Here is a 22,894-nt window from a genome sequence, read left to right as displayed (position 1 = left end):
GAGAGAGCGAGATGGAGAGAGCGAGATGGAGAGAGCGAGATGGAGAGAGCGAGATGGAGAGAGCGAGATGGAGAGAGCGAGATGGAGAGAGCGAGATGGAGAGAGCGAGATGGAGAGAGCGAGATGGAGGTAGAGAGATGGAGAGAGCGAGATGGAGAGAGCGAGATGGAGAGAGAGAGATGGAGGTAGAGAGATGGAGAGAGCGAGATGGAGAGAGCGAGATGGAGAGAGCGAGATGGAGAGAGAGAGATGGAGAGAGCGAGATGGAGAGAGCGAGATGGAGAGAGCGAGATGGAGAGAGCGAGATGGAGAGAGCGAGATGGAGAGAGCGAGATGGAGGTAGAGAGATGGAGAGAGCGAGATGGAGAGAGCGAGATGGAGAGAGCGAGATGGAGAGAGAGAGATGGAGGTAGAGAGATGGAGAGAGCGAGATGGAGAGAGCGAGATGGAGAGAGCGAGATGAAGAGAGCGAGATGGAGAGAGCGAGATGGAGAGAGCGAGATGGAGAGAGCGAGATGGAGAGAGCGAGATGGAGGTAGAGAGATGGAGGTAGAGAGATGGAGAGAGCGAGATGGAGAGAGAGAGATGGAGGTAGAGAGATGGAGAGAGCGAGATGGAGAGAGAGAGATGGAGAGAGCGAGATGGAGAGAGAGAGATGGAGAGAGCGAGATGGAGAGAGAGAGATGGAGAGAGCGAGATGGAGAGAGCGAGATGGAGAGAGCGAGATGGAGAGAGCGAGATGAAGAGAGCGAGATGGAGAGAGCGAGATGGAGAGAGCGAGATGGAGAGAGAGAGATGGAGAGAGCGAGATGGAGAGAGCGAGATGGAGAGAGAGAGATGGAGAGAGCGAGATGGAGAGAGAGAGATGGAGAGAGCGAGATGGAGAGAGAGAGATGGAGAGAGCGAGATGGAGAGAGCGAGATGGAGAGAGCGAGATGGAGAGAGCGAGATGGAGAGAGCGAGATGGAGAGAGAGAGATGGAGAGAGCGAGATGGAGAGAGAGAGATGGAGAGAGCGAGATGGAGAGAGCGAGATGGAGAGAGCGAGATGGAGAGAGCGAGATGGAGAGAGCGAGATGGAGAGAGCGAGATGGAGAGAGCGAGATGGAGAGAGCGAGATGGAGAGAGCGAGATGGAGAGAGCGAGATGGAGAGATAGAGGATGGTTTAAGAAAGACAAATGATACAGGGAAAGGAGGGAGTGAGACAGAGAATGGATAGGGAGAGAAGAGTGAGAGAGGGTGAAAGACAAGAGGGAAAGACTGCAAAAGAGCACGCTCACCCAATGGATGAACACACAACAGCAGCATTGCACACAAGGAAACGTGCAGACTCACTCCAGAGAGAGAAAGAGAGCTAGAGCACTCCAGACTCCTGTGAGCGTGTGTTCATTACATACGTGTGTGTGTGTGTGTGTGTGTGGTGGGTGATGATCGTGTGGCTCTGTAGACTTTCCTAAAAGCAGAGTTTCTGGTCAAAGCCATGCACAGCTAATAGGGAGGGAGACAGGCTGCAACCAAACAGGAGGAGGATGGAAGGGGGGCGGGCCGGGGCAGTGGTTGTCTTTACGGCTCAAGGAGACTGTACTGCAACAACATTTTCAATGGTGATTTGGCATACTGGAAAGCAGGGAGGTCACAGCCATTCCGATTGAAAGCTGCCCACATTGTGATTGGACCGTGATCAGTGGTCACTACATTTTTAATTATCAGTGGTCACTAGTCAGTGATTGGACCATCAAGGGGAAGGGGAGGGGGCAGCAATCACATTTATGTCAAATTGATCAATCAGGGCCAACAATTTGCACAAAACTCATTCCCATCTGTTTTGTGATATCAGGTAGATGGGGGAGGGGTGGGGGAGGACTAGCTAAAAGCAAAGTGACAGAGAGAAGGGTTTCACTGGGTAAGGATTGCAGATGTGGTAGTGCAAAGTGATCAATGTAGCCAAGCGAATAAAAAAAATTGTCATTTATTTTCAATGAGGACACTTTAGATTCTTGAATTCAAGGAATCTCCTTGAACGGACTGAACTGATATGGAATTGATTCCATATAATTTATTAAGTGATGAGCAATCATTGAATGGACATGACAATATTTCATTGACAGCCAGTTGTTATTTAGATGTTAAGATGAGCTCCAGAAACCAAGTTTGAGTAGGAATGCACCAATCAGATATTGCAACAGTTAGCTACTTCAGCAACTAAAAGCAGCAAGGGTGGCAGCGTTACACAGGCAAATGACAGCAATGAGGTTAGCAAGCGTTAGTAAAGATGGATAGATGATTGGAGAGGACGAAAGCGTTGAAAAACAGCACCACTTGCCGTGTATGAGTGTGCACACGTGTGTGTTAGAACACCTAAAACTCCCTCAAGCTATTATGTCAGTATAATATATAATTCCAGTCCACATCATCTGTCAAGTAAATATGCTCACAATGACATCACGACTGTAGCCTAGAATTTTCACTTTAGTGTTATTAGTGGTTTAGATATAGCCTCATTCTTCTAAAATTAAACAATAAGGATATTTCATAATTCTATTAGAGGAGAGTCCTCTAAGGCTCTTTTGATTGGTTTATTTCTTCTTTATAAACAAGATCATTGGTTTATTTCTTCTTTATAAACAAGATCATTGGTTTATTTCTTCTTTATAAACAAGATCATTGGTTTATTTCTTTTTTATAAAGAAGATCATTGGATTATTTCTTTTTTATAAAGAAGATCATTGGTTTAATTATTTTTTATAAAGAAGATCATTGGTTTATTTCTTTTTCATAAAGAAGATCATTGGTTTAATTCTTTTTTATAAAGATCATTGGTTAATTTATTTTTTCCATATAAGCTCCGCCCTCAGTTAGTCCTCATTCCAGTGTTAGCGTTAGCCTTCCCACCACCATTGAAGCCTTGTCATTTTGTTGTGTTAATATGTTTTGTAAATCAGTTCAAGGACAGCGTCATTGTGAAGTCATAACGGAATCCGAAGGTGGCAGGGAAAGTTGGGGGAAGGAGAGACGGAAGGAAGGAGAGAGGGAGGGGAAAGTGGGAGGAAAGGAAACTTAAAAAGAGAGGGAGATACTGAAAGAAAGAAACACTACATGGAGGAGGGACTAATAAAAAGCACAGGCCTCCACTGTACTGCCTCCAGTTTACCCCGGAGGAGGTGAAAAGGATCCTGGGAAACTGAGGACAGTACAGTGGGGGCAGGCTTTTGCTGAGGGGTATGGGCCTGCATGCACAAAACTGATGGGAAACAGGTTCTTGTTGGCTGCCCCCATCCCAGGAGCAGGGAGCGGAGGAGGAGGGGGGAGGACATGGGGTAGGGGTTGGGGGGGCGCAGAGCCAGAATGAAAAGCTCGCCGGGGACGGATGGGTTGGAGGGAAAAAATGAAAGAAAAAATAAACATGCTCAGTTGGACAGTGAGGGGGCTCTCAAACAACAACAGAAGATATTGCCGAACTTCTCAGTCCCCCACCCCCCCCGCCGGGAGTGAGCGGACGCTGTCGGTCTGGAGCGAGGGAGCTGTGCGGCGCGGGGGGCGGGTGGCGGCGCGGGGATACGACTTTTGCATTTCGGTCTGAGGTGAGGTTTAATATCTGTGGTGTGTTGTGTCACAGTGTGTCAGCCCCGTGGTAGTGCCAGTGTGCCCTGTGTGTGTGGATCACCCCCCAGCGGTGGCGGGGCCCTTACCCTCTCTCTCCTCCTCCATGTGGCTCATGCGCAGGGCCATGGTGGCCTTCTCCTCACGGGCACGGTCCCTGGCCGTCACCGCCTCCGACACCATCTCCTGCCAGTCCAGCACCTGGCTCTGGGCGTCGTCGGCGCTACCTGACTCGCTGGCCTAGTGTGTATAGGATCAGAAAGACATGCGAAGCAGCATATTGGTTTGGGGTGGAGGAAGTATTGGGTCCAGAGATAAGGCACAGGGGGCGTTCATTTATTCTCATCCAGAGATTACTCAACATGGGAGAATGTGGTGTTTGATTTCATCTGAGGACAAGTGGCTTTCCATCAGAGAAGTGAAGTCGTCAATAGGATAGATGTGTCAGATGTGTTTGGTGTACAGTGCCAGCAGGGTTTCCGTTGGGAAAATGAGGCGCCGGACATTTGACCGGCAGCATTTGCATTTACCAGATGGGTGTGTAACCTGATTACGTCATCCACCCAAGGTGCTGAGAAATCCCATTTAGATGATGGTAATTCATCTGAACAGAACATGCAACAGGAGGATGCAACGTTGTGAATCCTCCTTCTTACTGAATTCTGATGAGCACTTTGAAGATGTTAGAATAACTGTCCACATTTACTGTTCCTCAGTCAACAAGGAGTAACCAACAGCAACATCACTAGCCTATGACAATCTACTATCCTCCATAGTAGAAAAGTTGACCTATTCTATTGTTCAGCTTCTCGTTCTGTGCAAGAAAGAAATAGGCTATTCCAAACAGACTCTGGTACAGTTGTGGGACGATAGATCCCAAATTCATACAACCAGTAGGTTGTATACAACCATTCATACAACCAGTAGGTTGTACACAACCATTCATACAACCAGTAGGTTGTACACAACCATTCATACAACCAGTAGGTTGTACACAACCATTCATACAACCAGTAGGTTGTACACAACCATTCATACAACCAGTAGGTTGTACACAACCATTCATACAACCAGTAGGTTGTACACAACCATTCATACAACCAGTAGGTTGTACACAACCATTCATACAACCAGTAGGTTGTACACAACCATTCATACAACCAGTAGGTTGTACACAACCATTCATACAACCAGTAGGTTGTACACAACCATTCATACAACCAGTAGGTTGTACACAACCATTCATACAACCAGTAGGTTGTACACAACCATTCATACAACCAGTAGGTTGTACACAACCATTCATACAACCAGTAGGTTGTACACAACCATTCACACAACCAGTAGGTTGTACACAACCATTCACACAACCAGTAGGTTGTATACAACCATTCACACAACCAGTAGGTTGTACACAACCATTCATACAACCAGTAGGTTGTACACAACCATTCATACAACCAGTAGGTTGTACACAACCATTCACACAACCAGTAGGTTGTACACAACCATTCACACAACCAGTAGGTTGTACACAACCATTCATACAACCAGTAGGTTGTATACAACCATTCACACAACCAGTAGGTTGTATACAACCATTCACACAACCAGTAGGTTGTACACAACCATTCACACAACCAGTAGGTTGTACACAACCATTCACACAACCAGTAGGTTGTACACAACCATTCACACAACCAGTAGGTTGTACACAACCATTCACACAACCAGTAGGTTGTACACAACCATTCATACAACCAGTAGGTTGTATACAACCATTCACACAACCAGTAGGTTGTATACAACCATTCACACAACCAGTAAGTTGTATACAACCATTCACACAACCAGTAAGTTGTATACAACCATTCACACAACCAGTTGCATTAAAAAGCAATAAGGCTGATGCAACAGATCAGAACGTTTTGCTTGAAATGTTGATAAACTATTATTTCTTCACATTATAAGTGCAGCAATGCGCACAAGGCAGTAGGCTACACGCGAATGTTTGTTCCATAATGCCATTAGCGGACCGCACATGAAAGCAGGTTCATGAGACAGAGATAAAACATTTAGCAGGGGAGATCTAATAATGCAACAACTAGCATGGGTTGCTAATATGACTAGGGTTGAAGTTTGGCTACTGGTCAATGAAAGAAAGTTGATTTGAAAACCAATAGAACATGAGAGAAACAGGCTGATGGTTTCAATGGCATAAGCCTATGGAAGTCTTTATAAAATACTTTTGGCTAGGCTACTTTGATGCAAGGTAAGACATGCCTCATAATATGAAGTAAAACATTCAGGTTTCAAACAATTAAGTGTACGTTTTCAAAATGCATACTGCTTCCAGCTCATTGCAAAGTGGTGTGGGACATGCTGAAGCCTGCCTACCTATGCACTTGATTGGCGAATGTAAAGCGCGCTTCAATACCAGTTGGGGGGGCAAAAGCCGGCTATTACTGGTTAACGGAAACCTTGAGTGACAGTCAAGGTATGCATCCATAGATGAATCCATCTACCCCTCACCGTTTTCCCCAACATTGATTCTCAAGAATCATGACTAGACACCACTACCGCACTGCATGCCGGGATGTAGGTGGTACTTCCTCGTTGCAGTGCATGTTGGGGGTACCGTCTGGTGGGGTTTGAACTCTGACCTGAGAGGCGGCTCTCTTGGTGACCTGCTCCAGGTCGGAGGCCATCTTCCTCTGCTGCTCCTCGTACACCACCAGCTTGGCCTCCAGTACATCTACAGGAGGACATGTTAACATCTACATGAGGACAGAGGACATGTTAACCCCCTCCAGCACATCTACAGGAGGACAGAGGACATGTTAACCACCTCCAGCACATCTACAGGAGGACAGAGGACATGTTAACCACCTCCAGCACATCTACAGGAGGACATGTTAGAGACAGAACACAATGTAAACAGATTCTGAATAACACGCTTAAGGTACATTGACAAAGATCAAACAGAACAAGCGACCAAAATAACATACAGATGTACAAGGCGGAAACAGATCACTTGTAAACATGGGGAGCCGTTGCTCATTTAGATGGTCTTCAAACCTCTTGTAAATCATCACCAGACTACACAGAGATTAGTTTCAGTACAGAGAACATCTAGAGAACATCTGCAGTAGAAAACCCTTTTGTTAAAGAGATAGTTCACTTTGAATTTAAAGAAATGCTTTTTTTTCTAGCATTGCTAAATTCTCCAAAAACGCTAGACAAAAGAGGGGGTGGGGTGTTTGCTAAATACCCAATTAACACAGTTTTTTAAAGAGTTATAAATGATAACACCAAGGAGAAGTCCACAATAAGATAACACTTACAAAACTAGCTAGCACGTTAAGTTCATTACACCATGGTCCAGATAAGTGTAGTCAGGTGATTGATGATAGTTGAAGAATCTCCTCACCGTTCTTGGCCTTGATCTCGTCGTACTGCTCCAGCTTCCACAGCGTCTCCTCCCGCTCCTCCTCCAGATCCGTGATGCGGCTACGCAGGGACGTCACGTCAGGGACCACTCTGCCAGACTGGAGGAGGGTCAAAGCTCACAGGTCAAGGAAAGCTCAACGCAACATGTCTGGTTCTTGAATGAGACTAAACGTGTACGACATACATTCAGGACAACCTTTTCCCTCTCCCAAAGACACGTGCCCTCTGAGCATACTAATCACAGAAGTCTAAATAGATGGGAGCTCTGAATTAAACTCTGCTAAAATTATTGCCCTCTTCTCAGACCATTGTTACAGAAAAGTTACAACATTGATCATCACGCTATAAATTTACTCATCCCGCCTAATTAAAATGTTACAGTTAGTTTGCTAGATATAACTGAATCTCTTACCTGGCTTTTCCTCAGCTCGTCCTCCAGCTGTCGAATACGAGACTTTGACCAGGCTTTCATCTTTAGGAACTTGGCTTCCGATTTACTTGCCTCCTCAAATTTCAGCTTGGCTTGTGCTGCGAGAGACGAGAAAGAAGGGGGGGGAGACAGAGAGAGAAAGGAGAGTGACAGGAGAAAAGCAGATCATGAGATCTTCACAATGCCTGAAGAAGAGCTTAACATCCCAGGAAGCCCATCAACATTAAAAGGCATCCTATGGTCTGTAGAATGTGTGTGCATCTGTCCACATCTGTACAGACTTCCTACCTTCCAGCTCGTTCATCCTCTGGGCCATGGCTGGAGAATCCCTGCTGCTCCCTGCTTGCGTCTGGGTCTGAAGCTCGGAGACAGGGGTCCTTCCCAGCTCCTCCTGTAGCTGCCCGCGAAGTGCCTGCTCCCGCTCAGCCAGCTGGGCCTCGTGGCACTCGGTGGCACGGCGCAGCTCGCCCTGATGCTTCTCCAAGAGGTCACGCAGCTGAGCCCGCATCACGTGCTTCTCAGCCTCCATCTTGGACCCGAGGCTCTCGCGCTCCAGCTGCAGCCGCCGCGCCCGCTCCACCAGGTCCTGGGAGAGAAAAGGAGGGATGAGGGAAGAGCAGGAGGAGGGGAGAGAGAGGGATGGATGGATGAGGAAAGGAGGAAAAATTGGTGATCACTGTTCTAGGCTAGGGTTGTCGCGAGTGAGATGACATCATAAGGGGATTGGTCTCCCTCATCTGAAGTTAATTACTCCAGGGTCACCGTTGATAGTGGCAGACCCTGGCCGTCACGCCACTCTCCGAGGGTGTCCGGAGAGATGGGATACACAAAAAGACATTTAGAATTCGCACAGGCGTATTAATACACACTTGTACATGTATGAAATAGGACAAATATAAGCACCCACCAAATTATTATTATTATTCATTATAGTAGTAGCCATCACCAAGACTGTATCCTTGATTCTCCACCCTTTTCCTAGTAGTGTGCACTTGCACACTCCCTTTAAGGGATCTAAAAGCATTGGATTGATTTAAGAGTAGTCTAGAGAGAGTTCTCGTCATTGTTAAATGAATGCAGGAAGGTTTGGAAGTGGACACACACTTTGGGAGAAAAGAAGAAAATTGGAACGTAGCCCATATTGTTTTGGCCCACCCTTCCAATGGGTATAGCTGTTAACACCCATGTGGTTCCTTATAATATATCATAATATATGCCATTTAGCAGAAGTTTTTATTCAAAGCGACGTACAGTCGTGTGCATACATTCTTCATATGGGTGGCCCCAGCGGGAAACAAACCCCCTGATCCAGGCGGTGCAAGCGCCATGCTCTACCTGAGACACAAAGAGGACCCCTTAAAGGGATAGTTCACCTTAAATAAAGTTTGACCTATTTAAATAACCTCTCACCTTGATCTGCTGGTCTCTGGAGTCCACCTCCCCCTGGAGGACATCAATCACCTGGTTTTTACCCTGCAGCACCACCTCCTTCTCATGTAGTTTCTGTTTCAGAGCCTTCAAGAGCTGGGGAGGACAGACAGCCATGTCAGCAACTACACTACCCACGGTGTACAGCAGTGATACTGTACATCACAACTTGGTCTTGTGGTCACACTAGCACATTGCATGTTGTAACTGGAAATTTTAACTTTTGGTACAATTTTCTGGATGTATAACTGTTTGGAAACAGAACGTTCCTTCCAATGACTTAAGATAGAATAATCTATAGTGTATCTACAGCTAGCATGCAGCCGGGTTACAGAGTTCAGAATGAATAGAGTAACTTCACGGAATAAGGACCATTTAAAGTGGGTTCATAGTCGATTTTACTGGTCATTTTAATGGTAAAACAAAAGTAACAGCGGTAAATCCTCTAGTCTAGTTTACCTGTTCCAGATCAGCGCTGGCGTCAGACTTGGCGGCCAACTTGAAGAGCTCCTGTTCATGCATCTGGTTGACCTCCGTTAGCTTGTTGTCTTTCTGCAGAATGATGTCTTTAAACGTCTGGATCTGAAACGACAGTTCATTCAGAAGACATTTGTGAAGCTTGAATACACGGCTGGTCACGGCTGGTCTGACAGGGAAGCTTGAATACACGGCTGGTCACGGCTGGTCTGACAGGGAAGCTTGAATACACGGCTGGTCACGGCTGGTCTGACAGGGAAGCTTGAATACACGGCTGGTCACGGCTGGTCTGACAGGGAAGCTTGAATACACGGCTGGTCACGGCTGGTCTGACAGGGAAGCTTGAATACACGGCTGGTCACGGCTGGTCTGACAGGGAAGCTTGAATACACGGCTGGTCACGGCTGGTCTGACAGGGAAGCTTGAATACACGGCTGGTCACGGCTGGTCTGACAGGGAAGCTTGAATACACGGCTGGTCACGGCTAGTCTGACAGGGAAGCTTGAATACACGGCTGGTCACGGCTGGTCTGACAGGGAAGCTTGAATACACGGCTGGTCTGACAGGGAAGCTTGAATACGCCTTCCCTGTGGCTCAGTTGGTAGAGCATGGTGTTTGCAACGCCAGCATGGTGTGTGCAACGCCAGGGTTGTGGGTTTGATTCCCACGGGGGGCCAGTACAAAAAAAATAAAATGAAATGTATGGATTCACTACTGTAAGTCGCTCTGGATAAGAGCGTCTGCTAAATGACTAAAATGTAAATGTAAATGTAATACACGACTGGTCAAGGCTGGTCTGACAGGGAAATAGAGCGCTTGTGATTTCTTCAGCTGATGAGGTGAACAGTGATGTTATTGGCCATGACACAGCATGGCCAATAAAAGATTTTACAGGGACGGGGGGAGGAGCTGAGTTGTAACTGGATTTTTTGTTTTTGTTTTAATGTTTATCTGTCATTAATAAATGTGACGATAAATAATGTGATGATTAAAAAATAGTACATACCTCTTATATAAAACAAATCTAAAGTCATAAGCAGATTTGCTGATAAATCACGTTAAAAAAAATCACATCTGCTAAATCTGTGATTTTTCACCATAACCTACGTTTTGCTTGTACATGTTCTCCTTGTCCTCGAAGGCAGCCTTCTCTGTGACTAGGAGCTCCTTGAGGCTCTCAGTCTGCTCCTGCAGCAGGCTGTAACGTTCATCACCCTCGCCCACCTTCCTGGTCAGACTTAGGACCAGCAGCTGCAGCTCTGCCAGGGAGCCCGCTCCGCTCTCCTCCGGCAACGCCTGGAAAACCACCCAAAAACCTCGTATTAGACTGAGTGGTGGGAAACCTCGTATTAGATTGAGTGGTGGGAAACCTCGTATTAGATTGTGTGGTGGGAAACCTCGTATTAGATTGTGTGGTGGGAAACCTCGTATTAGATTGAGTGGTGGGAAACCTCGTATTAGATTGTGTGGTGGGAAACCTCGTATTAGATTGTGTGGTGGGAAACCTCGTATTAGACTGAGTGGTGGGAAACCTCTTATTAGACTGAGTGGTGGGAAACCTCGTATTAGACTGTGTGGTGGGAAACCTCGTATTAGACTGAGTGGTGGGAAACCTCGTATTAGATTGTGTAGTGGGAAACCTCGTATTAGACTGAGTGGTGGGAAACCTCGTATTAGATTGTGTGGTGGGAAACCTCGTATTAGATTGTGTGGTGGGAAACCTCGTATTAGACTGAGTGGTGGGAAACCTCGTATTAGACTGAGTGGTGGGAAACCTCGTATTAGACTGAGTGGTGGGAAACCTCGTATTAGATTGTGTGGTGGGAAACCTCGTATTAGATTGTGTGGTGGGAAACCTCGTATTAGACTGAGTGGTGGGAAACCTCGTATTAGATTGTGTGGTGGAAAACCTCGTATTAGATTGTGTGGTGGGAAACCTCGTATTAGATTGTGTGGTGGGAAACCTCGTATTAGATTGTGTGGTGGGAAACCTCGTATTAGACTGAGTGGTGGGAAACCTCATATTAGACTGAGTGGTGGGAAACCTCATATTAGACTGAGTGGTGGGAAACCTCGTATTAGACTGAGTGGTGGGAAACCTCGTATTAGACTGAGTGGTGGGAAACCTCGTATTAGATTGTGTGGTGGGAAACCTCGTATTAGATTGTGTGGTGGGAAACCTCGTATTAGACTGAGTGGTGGGAAACCTCGTATTAGATTGTGTGGTGGGAAACCTCGTATTAGATTGTGTGGTGGGAAACCTCGTATTAGACTGAGTGGTGGGAAACCTCGTATTAGATTGTGTGGTGGGAAACCTCGTATTAGATTGTGTGGTGGGAAACCTCGTATTAGATTGTGTGGTGGGAAACCTCGTATTAGACTGAGTGGTGGGAAACCTCGTATTAGACTGAGTGGTGGGAAACCTCGTATTAGACTGAGTGGTGGGAAACCTCGTATTAGACTGAGTGGTGGGAAACCTCGTATTAGATTGTGTGGTGGGAAACCTCGTATTAGACTGAGTGGTGGGAAACCTCGTATTAGACTGAGTGGTGGGAATGGGAAACCTCGTATTAGACTGAGTGGTGGGAAACCTCGTATTAGACTGAGTGGTGGGAAACCTCGTATTAGACTGAGTGGTGGGAAACCTCGTATTAGACTGAGTGGTGGGAAACCTCGTATTAGACTGAGTGGTGGGAAACCTCGTATTAGATTGTGTGGTGGGAAACCTCGTATTAGATTGTGTGGTGGGAAACCTCGTATTAGACTGAGTGGTGGGAAACCTCGTATTAGATTGTGTGGTGGGAAACCTCGTATTAGATTGTATGGTGGGAAACCTCGTATTAGACTGAGTGGTGGGAAACCTCGTATTAGATTGTGTGGTGGGAAGCCTCGTATTAGATTGTGTGGTGGGAAACCTCGTATTAGATTGTGTGCATGAGGTCATGGATAATATGACTGTGCTGGTCTGGAACAAAAAGCTGCACACCCCGTGTATGTCCAGGACCAGGGCTGGTGATACTGTTACTGGTACCCCCAACTTCTCTCTGAAATCCGTAGTGTCCCAATAGCAGAAGCATCATTGTTCGGTCGTGCCAATTTGTCCATGTGATGTATATTTCAAGGACAATAAAGCTTCTGGAATTTGTATTTACCCTGTGCTCCGTGTCGGGTTGGGCTGTAGGCGTGGCCGTCTGCTCTCCGGTGGCCATGCCCATCTGCAGGTGGACTATGTAGGCCTCCTTCTCTGACAGCTTCCTGTTTCGCTCCACCAGCATGGCGTCCATGTCCACCCCACGCTGCCTCTGGTCCTCCAGCTCTCGTGACTGGTAGAGGGAAAGACGTGGGCACGGGTCAGATGCACATCGGCGCACACACACACACAGTAGACACAACAACACTCAAAACACAAAAAATATTCTCATTCACTCACACACACACACACACACACACACACACACACACACACCCAAAAAATATATTCTCATTCACACACAAACACACACACACACACACACACACACACACACACACACACACACACACACACAACACACAACAACACTCAAACACAAAAAAGATATACTCATTCACACACAATTTTGAGAATTTTCCAAACACCTTGAAGATACTGGATCAGATACAACTAAGTATGAAAAGACAGACACACTATACAAACACACTTGATGGACAAAGCAACCTGGGACGGATCGACCTGGGACGGATCGACCTGGGACTGATCGACCTGGGACGGAGTCGACCTGGGGACGGATCGACCTGGGACGGATCGACCTGGGACGGATCGACCTGGGACGGATCGACCTGGGACGGATCGACCTAAGACGGATCGACCTAAGACGGATCGACCTAAGACGGATCGACCTAAGACGGATCGACCTAAGACGGATCGACCTAGGTCTAGTTGGTTATCAGGTAATATTATCAGGTAATGTTATCAGGTAATACTATTAATAAAGCATGCCACCTTATCCTCCAAAGGAGACATGTCTTTATAAGGGACCAACTGTCCTTTTGTCTACTGTACGTCGTTTTCTGTTTATGCATACATGTGTATAGATGATGTAATGCATTATAGATGATGCCTCTACCATGTTTGACTAGGATTGTTTTTAGTGTCTCAAAACTGAGTGGTCCACAATGTGGTTTGAAAAATCTATATTTTGTATCATTGTGGAGTGACACTAAAATACATTTTTGTAAACTGTAGGACACAACCCCTCATATCTCACTGACAAGGCCACACTGTATTAAAACATAGCCATGGGATATGAACATTCCCATAGTTAAGGAAATGAGAGCTGAGCACTGTGAGACATTCTGAATAGGCCTAGTAGGAGAAATTACTTTGTAGATAAGAGGATGGAGGCAAACACCTCGGTCACATTCATTAGGGCATGACGTAGCAAAACAGTTTGCAACAGAAAACAAGTCCAGGCAGTACTTCTCTGTTTCAGTTCGTTTTCTTGCACTTGGTGCCTAATGAACAGGACCCATATTAGCTGTGGCCTGAGGGCACCTTGCAGGAGATAATAACACTACGCCAACTCATTCCTCACATCCTTGCAGGAGGATATTGGCTTCCCTTATCTGTCCGCTGGCTAGGGAAACATGGACCTGGGCTTTCTGCTCAGGAACAATGTTTCTATTTGGAGTGGTGACATTCTCTTGTTACTACCGGTATGTAGGCTAAAAATAAAGGGTTGTTTGAAAAGGTTAGTTCACAATCACACTGGATTGACGAAAGCCATGTTCTATACTACACATACACTGAGTATTAAAGCATTTTTACTGTGGAATGTTTTAGTGACACACTAAAGTCCACTGGAACACTAACAACATTGTTATGGCCTTAGCTTAGTAACACAGTATTCATTTATTTGTGTACTGAAGTTATGTACACTGCATTTGGAAAGTATTCAGACCCCTTCCTTTTTTCCAAATGTTGTTACGTTACAGCCTTATTCTAAAAAACTGAAATACCTTATTTACATAAGTATTCAGACCCTTTGCTATGAGACTCGAAATTAAGCTCAGGTGCATCCTGTTTCCATTGTTCATCCTTGAGATGTTTCTACAACTTGATTGGAGTCCACCTGTGGTAAATTCAATTGATTGGGCATGATTTAGAAAGGCACACTCCTGTCTATATAAGGTCCCACAGTTGACAGTGCATGTCAGAGCAAAAACCAAGCCATGAGGTCGAAGGAATTGTCTGTAGAGCTCCGAAACAGAATTGTGTAGAGGCACAGATGTGGGGAAGGGTACCAAAACATTTCTGCAACATTGAATGTCCCGAAGAACACAGTGGCCTCCATCATTCTTAAAAATGGAAGAAGTTTGGAACCACCAAGACTCTTCCTAGAGCTGGCCGCCCGGCCAAACTGAGCAATCGGGGGACAAGGGCCTTGGTCAGGGAGGTGACCAAGAACCCGATGGTCACTCTGACAGAGCTCCAGAGTTCCTCTGTGGAGATGGGAGAACCTTCCAGAAGGACAACCATCTCTGCAGCACTCCACCAATCAGGCCTGAATGGTAGAGTGGCCAGACGGAAGCCACTTCAGTAAAAGGCACATGAGAGACAGCTAGAATTTTGCCAAAAGGCATCTAAAGGACTAAAAAAGATTCTCTGGTCTGATGAAACCAAGATTGAACTATTTGGCCGGTGAAGCATGGTGGTGACAGCATCATACTGTGAGGATGTTTTTCAGCGGCAGGGACTGGGAGACTAGTCAGCATCGAGGGAAAGCTGATCGGAGAAAAGTACAGAGAGATCCTTGATGAAAACCTGCTCCAGAGCGCTCAGGACCTCAGACTGCAGCGAAGGTTCACCTCCAACAGAACAATGACCCTAAGCACACAGCCAAGGCAACGCAGGAGTGGCTTCGGGACAAGTCTCTCAATGTCCTTGAGTGGCCCAGTCAGAACCCGGACTTGAACCCAATCGAACATCTCTGGAGAGACCTGGAAATAGCTGTGCAGCGACGCTTCCCATCTAACCTGACAGAGCTTGAGAGGATCTGCAGAGAAGAATGGGAGAAACTCCCCAAAAACAGGTGTGCCAAGCTTGTAACGTCATACCCAAAAAGACTTTAATCGCTGCCAAAGGTGCTTCAACAAAGTACTGAGTAAAGGGTCTGAATACTTATCTAATTGCGATATTTTAATTTTTATGTTGTATAAATGTGCAAAAATTTCTAAAAACCTGTTTTTGCTTTGTCATTATGGGGTATTGTGTGTAGATTGATGAGGGGGGAAAAAATATGGAATCCATTTCAGAATAAGGCTGTAACATAACAAAATGTGGAAAAAGTCTAGGGGTCTGAATACTTTCCAAATGCACTGTATATAGCAACTAAGCTTTAAACTGTGAATGTGAACATTCCCTAAACCAAAACAAGTTTCATAAGGCATTATAAAGCTAGTATGAATGCATGTACAATGCCTAAAGAAAGTTTACACCCCTTTGAACTTCCTTCACATTTTGCTGCTTCAAAATTCAAATCTAAAAAGGATATAGGTAGTACCTTGACTTCCAGTTCCTCATCTCTCTGTGACAGCTGATGCTCTAGCTCCTCCACCTTCTTCCTAAGGAGGAGGATCTTCCCACGGCTGGCCTGCTCGCTTCCCTCTGCACCTCCCTACAGGGGTCACACGCAGGGAAAAACAGGGTCAAAGGTCAGAAGGGTTACTGTGCTTTCCTGTTGCTATTGCTCACTGAACTTGGGTGGGTGGATGGATGTGTCCGTCTGTATGCGTACGCACGTGCAAACATATGTGCATGTATGTGTGTGAGCGTGTTACCTTCTTACTGTGGGTGGGAGTCCCCTGGCCCCCAGCTCCACCTCCTTTCTTCAGCTCCTCCAGCTGGGCGCTGAGGGAGGTGACCTTGGCTTTGTTCTGGAGACGCATCTTGGACAGCTTGGCCTCGCACGCCTCTTTCTCTGCCTGTGTAGAAAAGAAGGGGTTTATAGAGAGAGAGAGAGACATGGTACCTTTAGTTAAAACTAAGGGTGTCACACATTCACTACATTTCTTGCTCCGATTTGGAGGGGTATCCTACTCTTTGGAGTTGTCATGTCTACGGCATCAAGTCTTAATAAGCATAACTGTAAAAAGCTAATTTGGGCTAACTATGCCTTAAAAAGGCCATATGGACACTGCGTTTATGAGTTGTGTTTTTTTTATGTGATGCACTGTGCTGTGATCTCAGACTGCATGAATACCTCTCACATTTAGCCAGTCTGTTTCTTCATTCATGCACCTTGGTTGGACTGTAAGTTAGCGATAATAGCCGATACTATTCTCTGTGGACTCCAATCCTGTTTTACTATATAGTCTATCTATGGAGCCTCTCAGGTAGACAGTGATAAGCTATGGTCTGCCATCTATGGCTGTAGTATCAGTAGAGACCACAGTGTTTCTATTGGACAAAATAAATTGGTTGTAAATTCCTCAGCAGCCCTCTTGTAGACATGGGCTGTGTCCCAAATTGCACTCTATTCCCTATGCAGTGCACTACTTTTGACCAGGGCCCATCTAATCCCTATATAGTGCACTACTTTTGACCAGGGCCCATCTAATCCCTATATAGTGCACTACTTTTGACCAGGGCCCACCGAATCCCTATATAGTGTACTACTTTTGACCAGGACCCATCTAATTCCTAGATAGTGCATATCTTTTGACCAGTACCCGGTAGTGAACTATATCGGGAATAGGGTGACATTTGGGATGCAGATATGGTGTCAGCACTTTGTGCCGCACAAGTGGACTTTGACTTGTAAATGAATAGACAGAAGTAACTAAACCACTCCCTGCCATTGAAACAGGATGAGTGATTCTATTGGCTTGAATTAAAAACAAACTGACAACATATGGGCCTCACTCTGCCGTGGCCGTGTTTGCATTGCGCTTTCTGATAAATGCCTCTGCTTTGTCCGTCACCAATCCCTGTGGCTTTAGGAGGGCCTTGAACTGCCACAATGTTGCAGTTGGTAAGAACTGATCCACGGTCAGTTTAAAAATATTCACCTCCTAATGGTTAGGGTTAGGCATTCGGGAGAGTGTCTAGGGGCATCATCAAACTGTAGCACCCAGGACGTACCTTGAGCTGCTCGTCCTTGGTGCGCAGCGAGCCATCCTTCTCCCGGATCAGCTCCTTCAGCTGGGACACCAGCTGCTCTGTCTGGGCCAGCCGCTCCGCCAACTCCACCAGGGCTGCCTGGCCTCCTTCTCCTCCTCCAGCACCAGCACCACCCTGGGGGGAGCCGAGCGCCTGGAGAGAGACCGGGGACCAAGGGTAGGATGGGGGAGGGAGATATGGTACAGAGCCAGGAGGGGGAGATAGACAGACGAGGAGAGAGAGAGAGAGAGAGAGAGAGAGAGAGACGAGAAGAGAGACAAGGAGAGAGAGAGAAAAGGAGAGAGAGAGAGAGAAGGAGAGAGCGAGACAAGGAGAGAGAGAGAGAGACAAGAGAAAGTCAGAGAGACAAGGCGAGAGAGAGGTGAGGAGACGAGGAGAGAGAGAGCGACGAGGAGAGACAAGCAGAGAGAGAGACGAGGAGAGAGACGAGGAGAGAGAGACGAGGAGAGAGAGACGAGGAGAGACCGCGACGAGGAGAGAGAGCGACGAGGAGAGAGAGCGACGAGGAGAGAGACACGAGAGACAGACAAGGAGAGAGAGAGACAATATGTTAGTAAAAACAGAAAGCTAGCCTTCGCTGGGAGAGAGGAGGGCACAGTATGTATGAGAAAGAGATGGGGTATACACAGGGGGACAGCTCCATGTCATCACTATGGTAATGTTTGGAGGGATTCTAGATGTGTGAGGACTGGACAGGTTTCAGCTAATAACATAGCCCCACTCCAATAAACGTATTATACAAACAGCTAAGGGATAAGAACAAGGAGAATGGGCTAGGCTAGGGACTGAAAGGAAAAGTCTGTGGGGTTGTTGTTAGGGGTTGATTGTCGAGAATTGGGGCGGAGGTGGGGTAGTTGTGGCTTCACTACAGGAAGTACGAGTTCTGATCCTCACAGTCAAAAGCTGTGTGCTCAGCACTCTCTCTAATCCCCTCCCCCATCTATGGGGTTATGGGCTGATGGCTTTGAAAGAACACACACGACATTGCACACACATGCGTACACACAGACATGCATAGCACAGGTGCATTCCTTCACAAACAGACATGTTGGTTTGATACTTACTCCCTGGCCAGGAGCACCATCTTCATTGGAAAACCACTTCAGCATGGTTTAGAGTGCTACTTCCTGGGGTCAAATAAACAACAGGGACATTTAATCCACAACCAAAGCATTTAACAAATAGGCTACCCTACACATAACCATGACAACTAACACAGGACATTCAATGAAATTTGGGATAACAATGACTAAACCTCATCTGAGCTGGAAGCACTGCTGCGGCTAGGCTAAAACTTAAGCGGCCTATCAAATTCAAGCTTCAGTGAAGCTCTGAAGGTCTTGCATCAGAAGTTGAGTCACTGAGCTGTCTTGAGGGCTGTTTTCAACAACAACATAGCAATGTCAGTTTCAGATCCTGGGGCTTTTTCAAGGCCTGTGCCACATAATTAATTTGGGAACACCAAACATATCTCGGTCCACAGAAATGTTGGAATGTCCCCCAAGAGGTTCCTCAGGCTCTAGGACCCAATACTAGCCTAGGTATTGTGAGTAGTGTGGAATGTATGAGTGAAAACAAGCATGCAAGCTTACATATAGTAGATTTTTACATGTTTTAAAGCAAACTCTAAAAAATTGTTTTTACTTGTTTTGTTCTTGTGACAGCAAATCCGTTTGCTTTTTAATTTGCACAACTACACTAGGGTGTCAAATACCCTATGTTTGTGAAATGATGTCTATCTATATCATAACGCAAGACTAAGATAAGACATAGGCCTACGGTATTCACCCCCTCTTGCAACAGACGTTTTTCAACAGAATCCGACTAATGAATACACCCATTTGTTGGGCTACTGCACCTTCGAGTGCACCACAGTGAGGCTACATTGGTTCCCACTCACAGACTAGCCTATTCCATGAACAGCTTGTTACATGCCAGGGATCAAGCATTTCAGAGTAGGAGTGCTGATCAAGGACCCCCCCGTCCATATAACCTTACTCATTATGACTGAAAAGACTAAACTGATCCAAGATCAGCACTCTGAGACTCGTTGTCAATACAGGCCCAGGTCTGTAACCGGTGCCCCCGCACATTGACTCTGTACCGGTACCCCCCGGTATATAGTCTCGCTATTGTTCTTTTAATTACTTGTTACTTTTATTTCTTGTTGTTATTCATATATTTTTTTTAATGCATTGTTGATTAGGGGCTCGTAAGTAAATATTTCACTGTAAGGTCTACACCTGTTGTATTCGGCACATGTGACAAATACAATTTGATTTGAGGTCATGTTAGTGGAGAGGAGTGAGGAATCACTCAATTCTGGCTGCTACTAATGACAATGAGCAGTGTGTTGTTTATTATTCTGCAATCTAGACAGTTAAGGTGAGTTGTTGTTATATTGCACAACAAGGGCTGGAAGCCAGTCATTTAACGGAGTGCCTTGAGATGCTGGCAGCCAAAACCACTTAGCTGTTTGACGCACATGTCACATGACATACAGCCAGGAGAAAATCAGGCCAAACCAGTTCACTCATGCATACTGTACCACAGCAAGTCCTGCCGCTCCCTCTGTGCCCAGCTGCCCAAATCTAATTCCTCGGTTTCACTGGCCCGTAACAGAGCGTTAATCTACAGTAGAAAATGCAGGGTTGGCCCTACGAGGTTTATTACATTATCAGCCGCAGGCACCGCTGAACGTTATCGACATTATTAGCTACTCGCTGACTGCGCCATTGTATATATAGTCATCTTTTTTTGCTGCTGGTTTTGCATCCTTAGTAGCATGGTAACGTTAGTAATGGTTTAATAATGGCTTTGAAAGAAAGCCGGTTGACCGTTCACGTGTTTGTACATGTCCGCAAACCATTGTAAACTAGCTGGAATGGAGGTACTTGTTCTGTTCATTGGGCTTACACTTGGTAACTACATTTACATGTGTCATTTAGCAGACGCTCTTATCCAGCGCGACTCAGCCTGTGATACAGGAGCTAACTAACGTTGCCCCCCCCAAGTACCTAGCTAACTAAGGTTACTGTAACATGACCATTTACATTTTAGCTAGCTACGTTAGCCAGCTCGACTTGGCATGCCAAATGTATCAGCATGCAAAACCTGTTCTATAACGTTGCCTCCACTATGTAACTAAAGGCTACTTAATGAGTATTATAATATAATGAATGTCAGCTAGGAGCCTTATAAGCCAGTCGGCAGCTGACAATTTTGCTAACACTAACGTTAGCTAGCATTAACAGCTGCTTGCACTGGTCAGATAGCAAAACCCAAACGCTTACCCAATTTATCGCTTCATAAAGATGTTCATTCACATATTCTATAATGAAATCGTCAAAAAGCGCATGTTTATTGCTCAAGTTAAGAAATCACAAGAGATCCGAGGTATCCTTCAATCATCAGCAGCCATGTTGGTCAGGTGAATAAAAACAGCGAAGGCACGCACGCGCTGTGAAGGCAGGCAACGACGCTCCTACTGCGTGCGCTTGCCCGAAGTCCGCGTGCCCACGAATGTATCAGGGAGGACGAGGTAAATCATCTTTATAAGTACAGTATGTGTATCCCTTCATATATACAGCGAGTCATTATTGTAGCCCAGGGATGGGCAACTTTGATGATGGGGGAGACTGTTGGCTGTTGAGACTGTTCTGTTATTTGTTTTATTTTGTTTGAAATTCACTACAAAACTGTATTCTGTTTTTTTGGGGGGGGGGGGTTGATCCAAGGGCCTTCTAAAGGGGGTCGCATGGGTGCCGCCAGTTGCCCATCCCAGGTGTTTTTTACTTTGTATTTAATTAGGCAAGTCAGTTAAGAACAAATTCTTATTTACAATGACGGCCTACAACGGCCAAACCCGGACGACGCTGAGCCAATTGTGCGCCTCCCTAAGGGATCCCAATCACGGCCGGCTGTGATACAGCATGGATTCGAACCAGGCTGTCTGTTGTGACGCCTCTAGCACTGAAATGCAGTACCTCAGACCGCTGCGCCACTCGGGAGCCTATCTAGGTTTCTAGGGTACAACTTTTAATGTTTTTTTTATGCCATGTAAAATCTGACAATTCAAGTTGAAGGAAATAAATCAACCCTGAAGTCTGTAGATCTTCAGTAATTTTAACAAATTAAAATGTTATGATTTTCAAGAATTTACTTCCAAATTGATGGAGTCTACAATCATCCTACATTGAGACTGCAATTTTTTTCTTCTTTAAAATGCATACTGAACAAAACCAATTGATTTCAAAGTTTAAAGGGGTACTTCAGGATTTTGGCAATGAAGCACTTTACTTACCCAGAGTCAGATGAACTCGTGGATACCATTTGTCTCTGCATGCAGTTTGAAGTAAGTTGCTAACTAGCATTAGCGCAATTGCTAACTAGCGTTAGAGCAATGACTGGAAGTCTATGGCAAGCTAGTAAATACCACTGACTTCCAGTCATTGCACTAACGCTAGTTAGCGATGGCTCGTGAAACCACCTCTAACTTCCTTCATACTGGATGTAGAGACCAGTGGAGGCTGCTGAGGGGAGGACGGCTCATAATAATGGCCGAAATGGAGCAAATGGAATGGCATCAAACACACGGAAACCATGTTTGATGGATTTAATACCATTCCACTCCAGCCATTACCAAGAGCCCGTCCTCCCCAACTAAGATGCCACCAACCTCCTGTGGTAGAGACATAAAAATGGCATCTGACTCTGGGGAAGTAGACAAAGATCTTCATTGACAAAATCCCAAAGTATCCTTTTAACAAACCATAGAACTCTATGCACAATGACTAATTTTAACAATTTACATGGAACATTTTACAAAAACACATTAACAGGAAGAACTGTGCAGATACAACGTTTGGTAACATAATAAAACAGGGAGATTTTACTGTAATTCTGCAACAAAATTTAGCATCTGCAATTCTTCCACTAAATATATGATTATTATTTACTGTATAAATTGGTCAAAGTAGTCATTGTGCATAGTTGTATGTTTTGTTCAACTTTGAAATCATTGTTTTTTGTTTGGCATACATTTTAAAGGGTAAAAATTGGAGTCACAGCATAATTCCGTTATCGTGGAATGTCTCTTATAACCACACACAAAAAACAAAGACCTATGTCTCCATTGTTTATATTTTTGTAGCTGATATATATTTGTTATAATTACATTATATTTTTGATAATTGTGATCATGTTTTATATTTGACTTTTAAAAGTAAATGTGTATCATTACAAGAGCTTGTGACTATGAGGTTTTAACTGCAAAAAAAGGATTCTGAGATAATCGGCTTTAATATTCTGAACCCTCATTGGTTTGAATGGTGTCAGTGATTTTTTTT

At 45.4% G+C, this 22,894-nt stretch overlaps 1 protein-coding gene across 3 annotated transcripts in view; it reads right to left on the bottom strand.

The window, feature by feature from the left end:
- The window catches only part of LOC106562741 (uncharacterized), a 52,752-nt gene extending 31,722 nt beyond the window's left edge, over window positions 1-21,030 (bottom strand). For all 3 annotated transcript variants that reach the window (XM_045708486.2, XM_045708487.2, XM_045708489.2), the window contains exons 1-14: window positions 20,840-21,030; window positions 18,611-18,673; window positions 17,508-17,678; window positions 16,205-16,348; window positions 15,928-16,041; window positions 12,538-12,708; window positions 10,493-10,681; window positions 9,368-9,490; window positions 8,891-9,004; window positions 7,769-8,066; window positions 7,463-7,578; window positions 7,031-7,148; window positions 6,264-6,355; window positions 3,690-3,840 (exon numbers count right to left, since the gene is read on the bottom strand). In XM_045708486.2, the coding sequence (XP_045564442.2) occupies window positions 3,690-3,840; window positions 6,264-6,355; window positions 7,031-7,148; window positions 7,463-7,578; window positions 7,769-8,066; window positions 8,891-9,004; window positions 9,368-9,490; window positions 10,493-10,681; window positions 12,538-12,708; window positions 15,928-16,041; window positions 16,205-16,348; window positions 17,508-17,678; window positions 18,611-18,655 (1,846 nt within the window). In that variant the 5' untranslated portion in view covers window positions 18,656-18,673; window positions 20,840-21,030. The remainder of the gene's footprint in view (window positions 1-3,689; window positions 3,841-6,263; window positions 6,356-7,030; window positions 7,149-7,462; window positions 7,579-7,768; window positions 8,067-8,890; window positions 9,005-9,367; window positions 9,491-10,492; window positions 10,682-12,537; window positions 12,709-15,927; window positions 16,042-16,204; window positions 16,349-17,507; window positions 17,679-18,610; window positions 18,674-20,839) is intronic.
- Between the last annotated feature and the right edge of the window lie 1,864 nt (window positions 21,031-22,894).

Source organism: Salmo salar, chromosome 26, assembly GCF_965601325.2.
Source record: "Salmo salar chromosome 26, fSalSal1, whole genome shotgun sequence".
Lineage (NCBI taxonomy): Eukaryota > Metazoa > Chordata > Actinopteri > Salmoniformes > Salmonidae > Salmo > Salmo salar.
The sequence above is the reverse complement of the archived record's forward strand: the minus strand, read 5'-3'. Positions and strand labels throughout refer to the sequence as shown.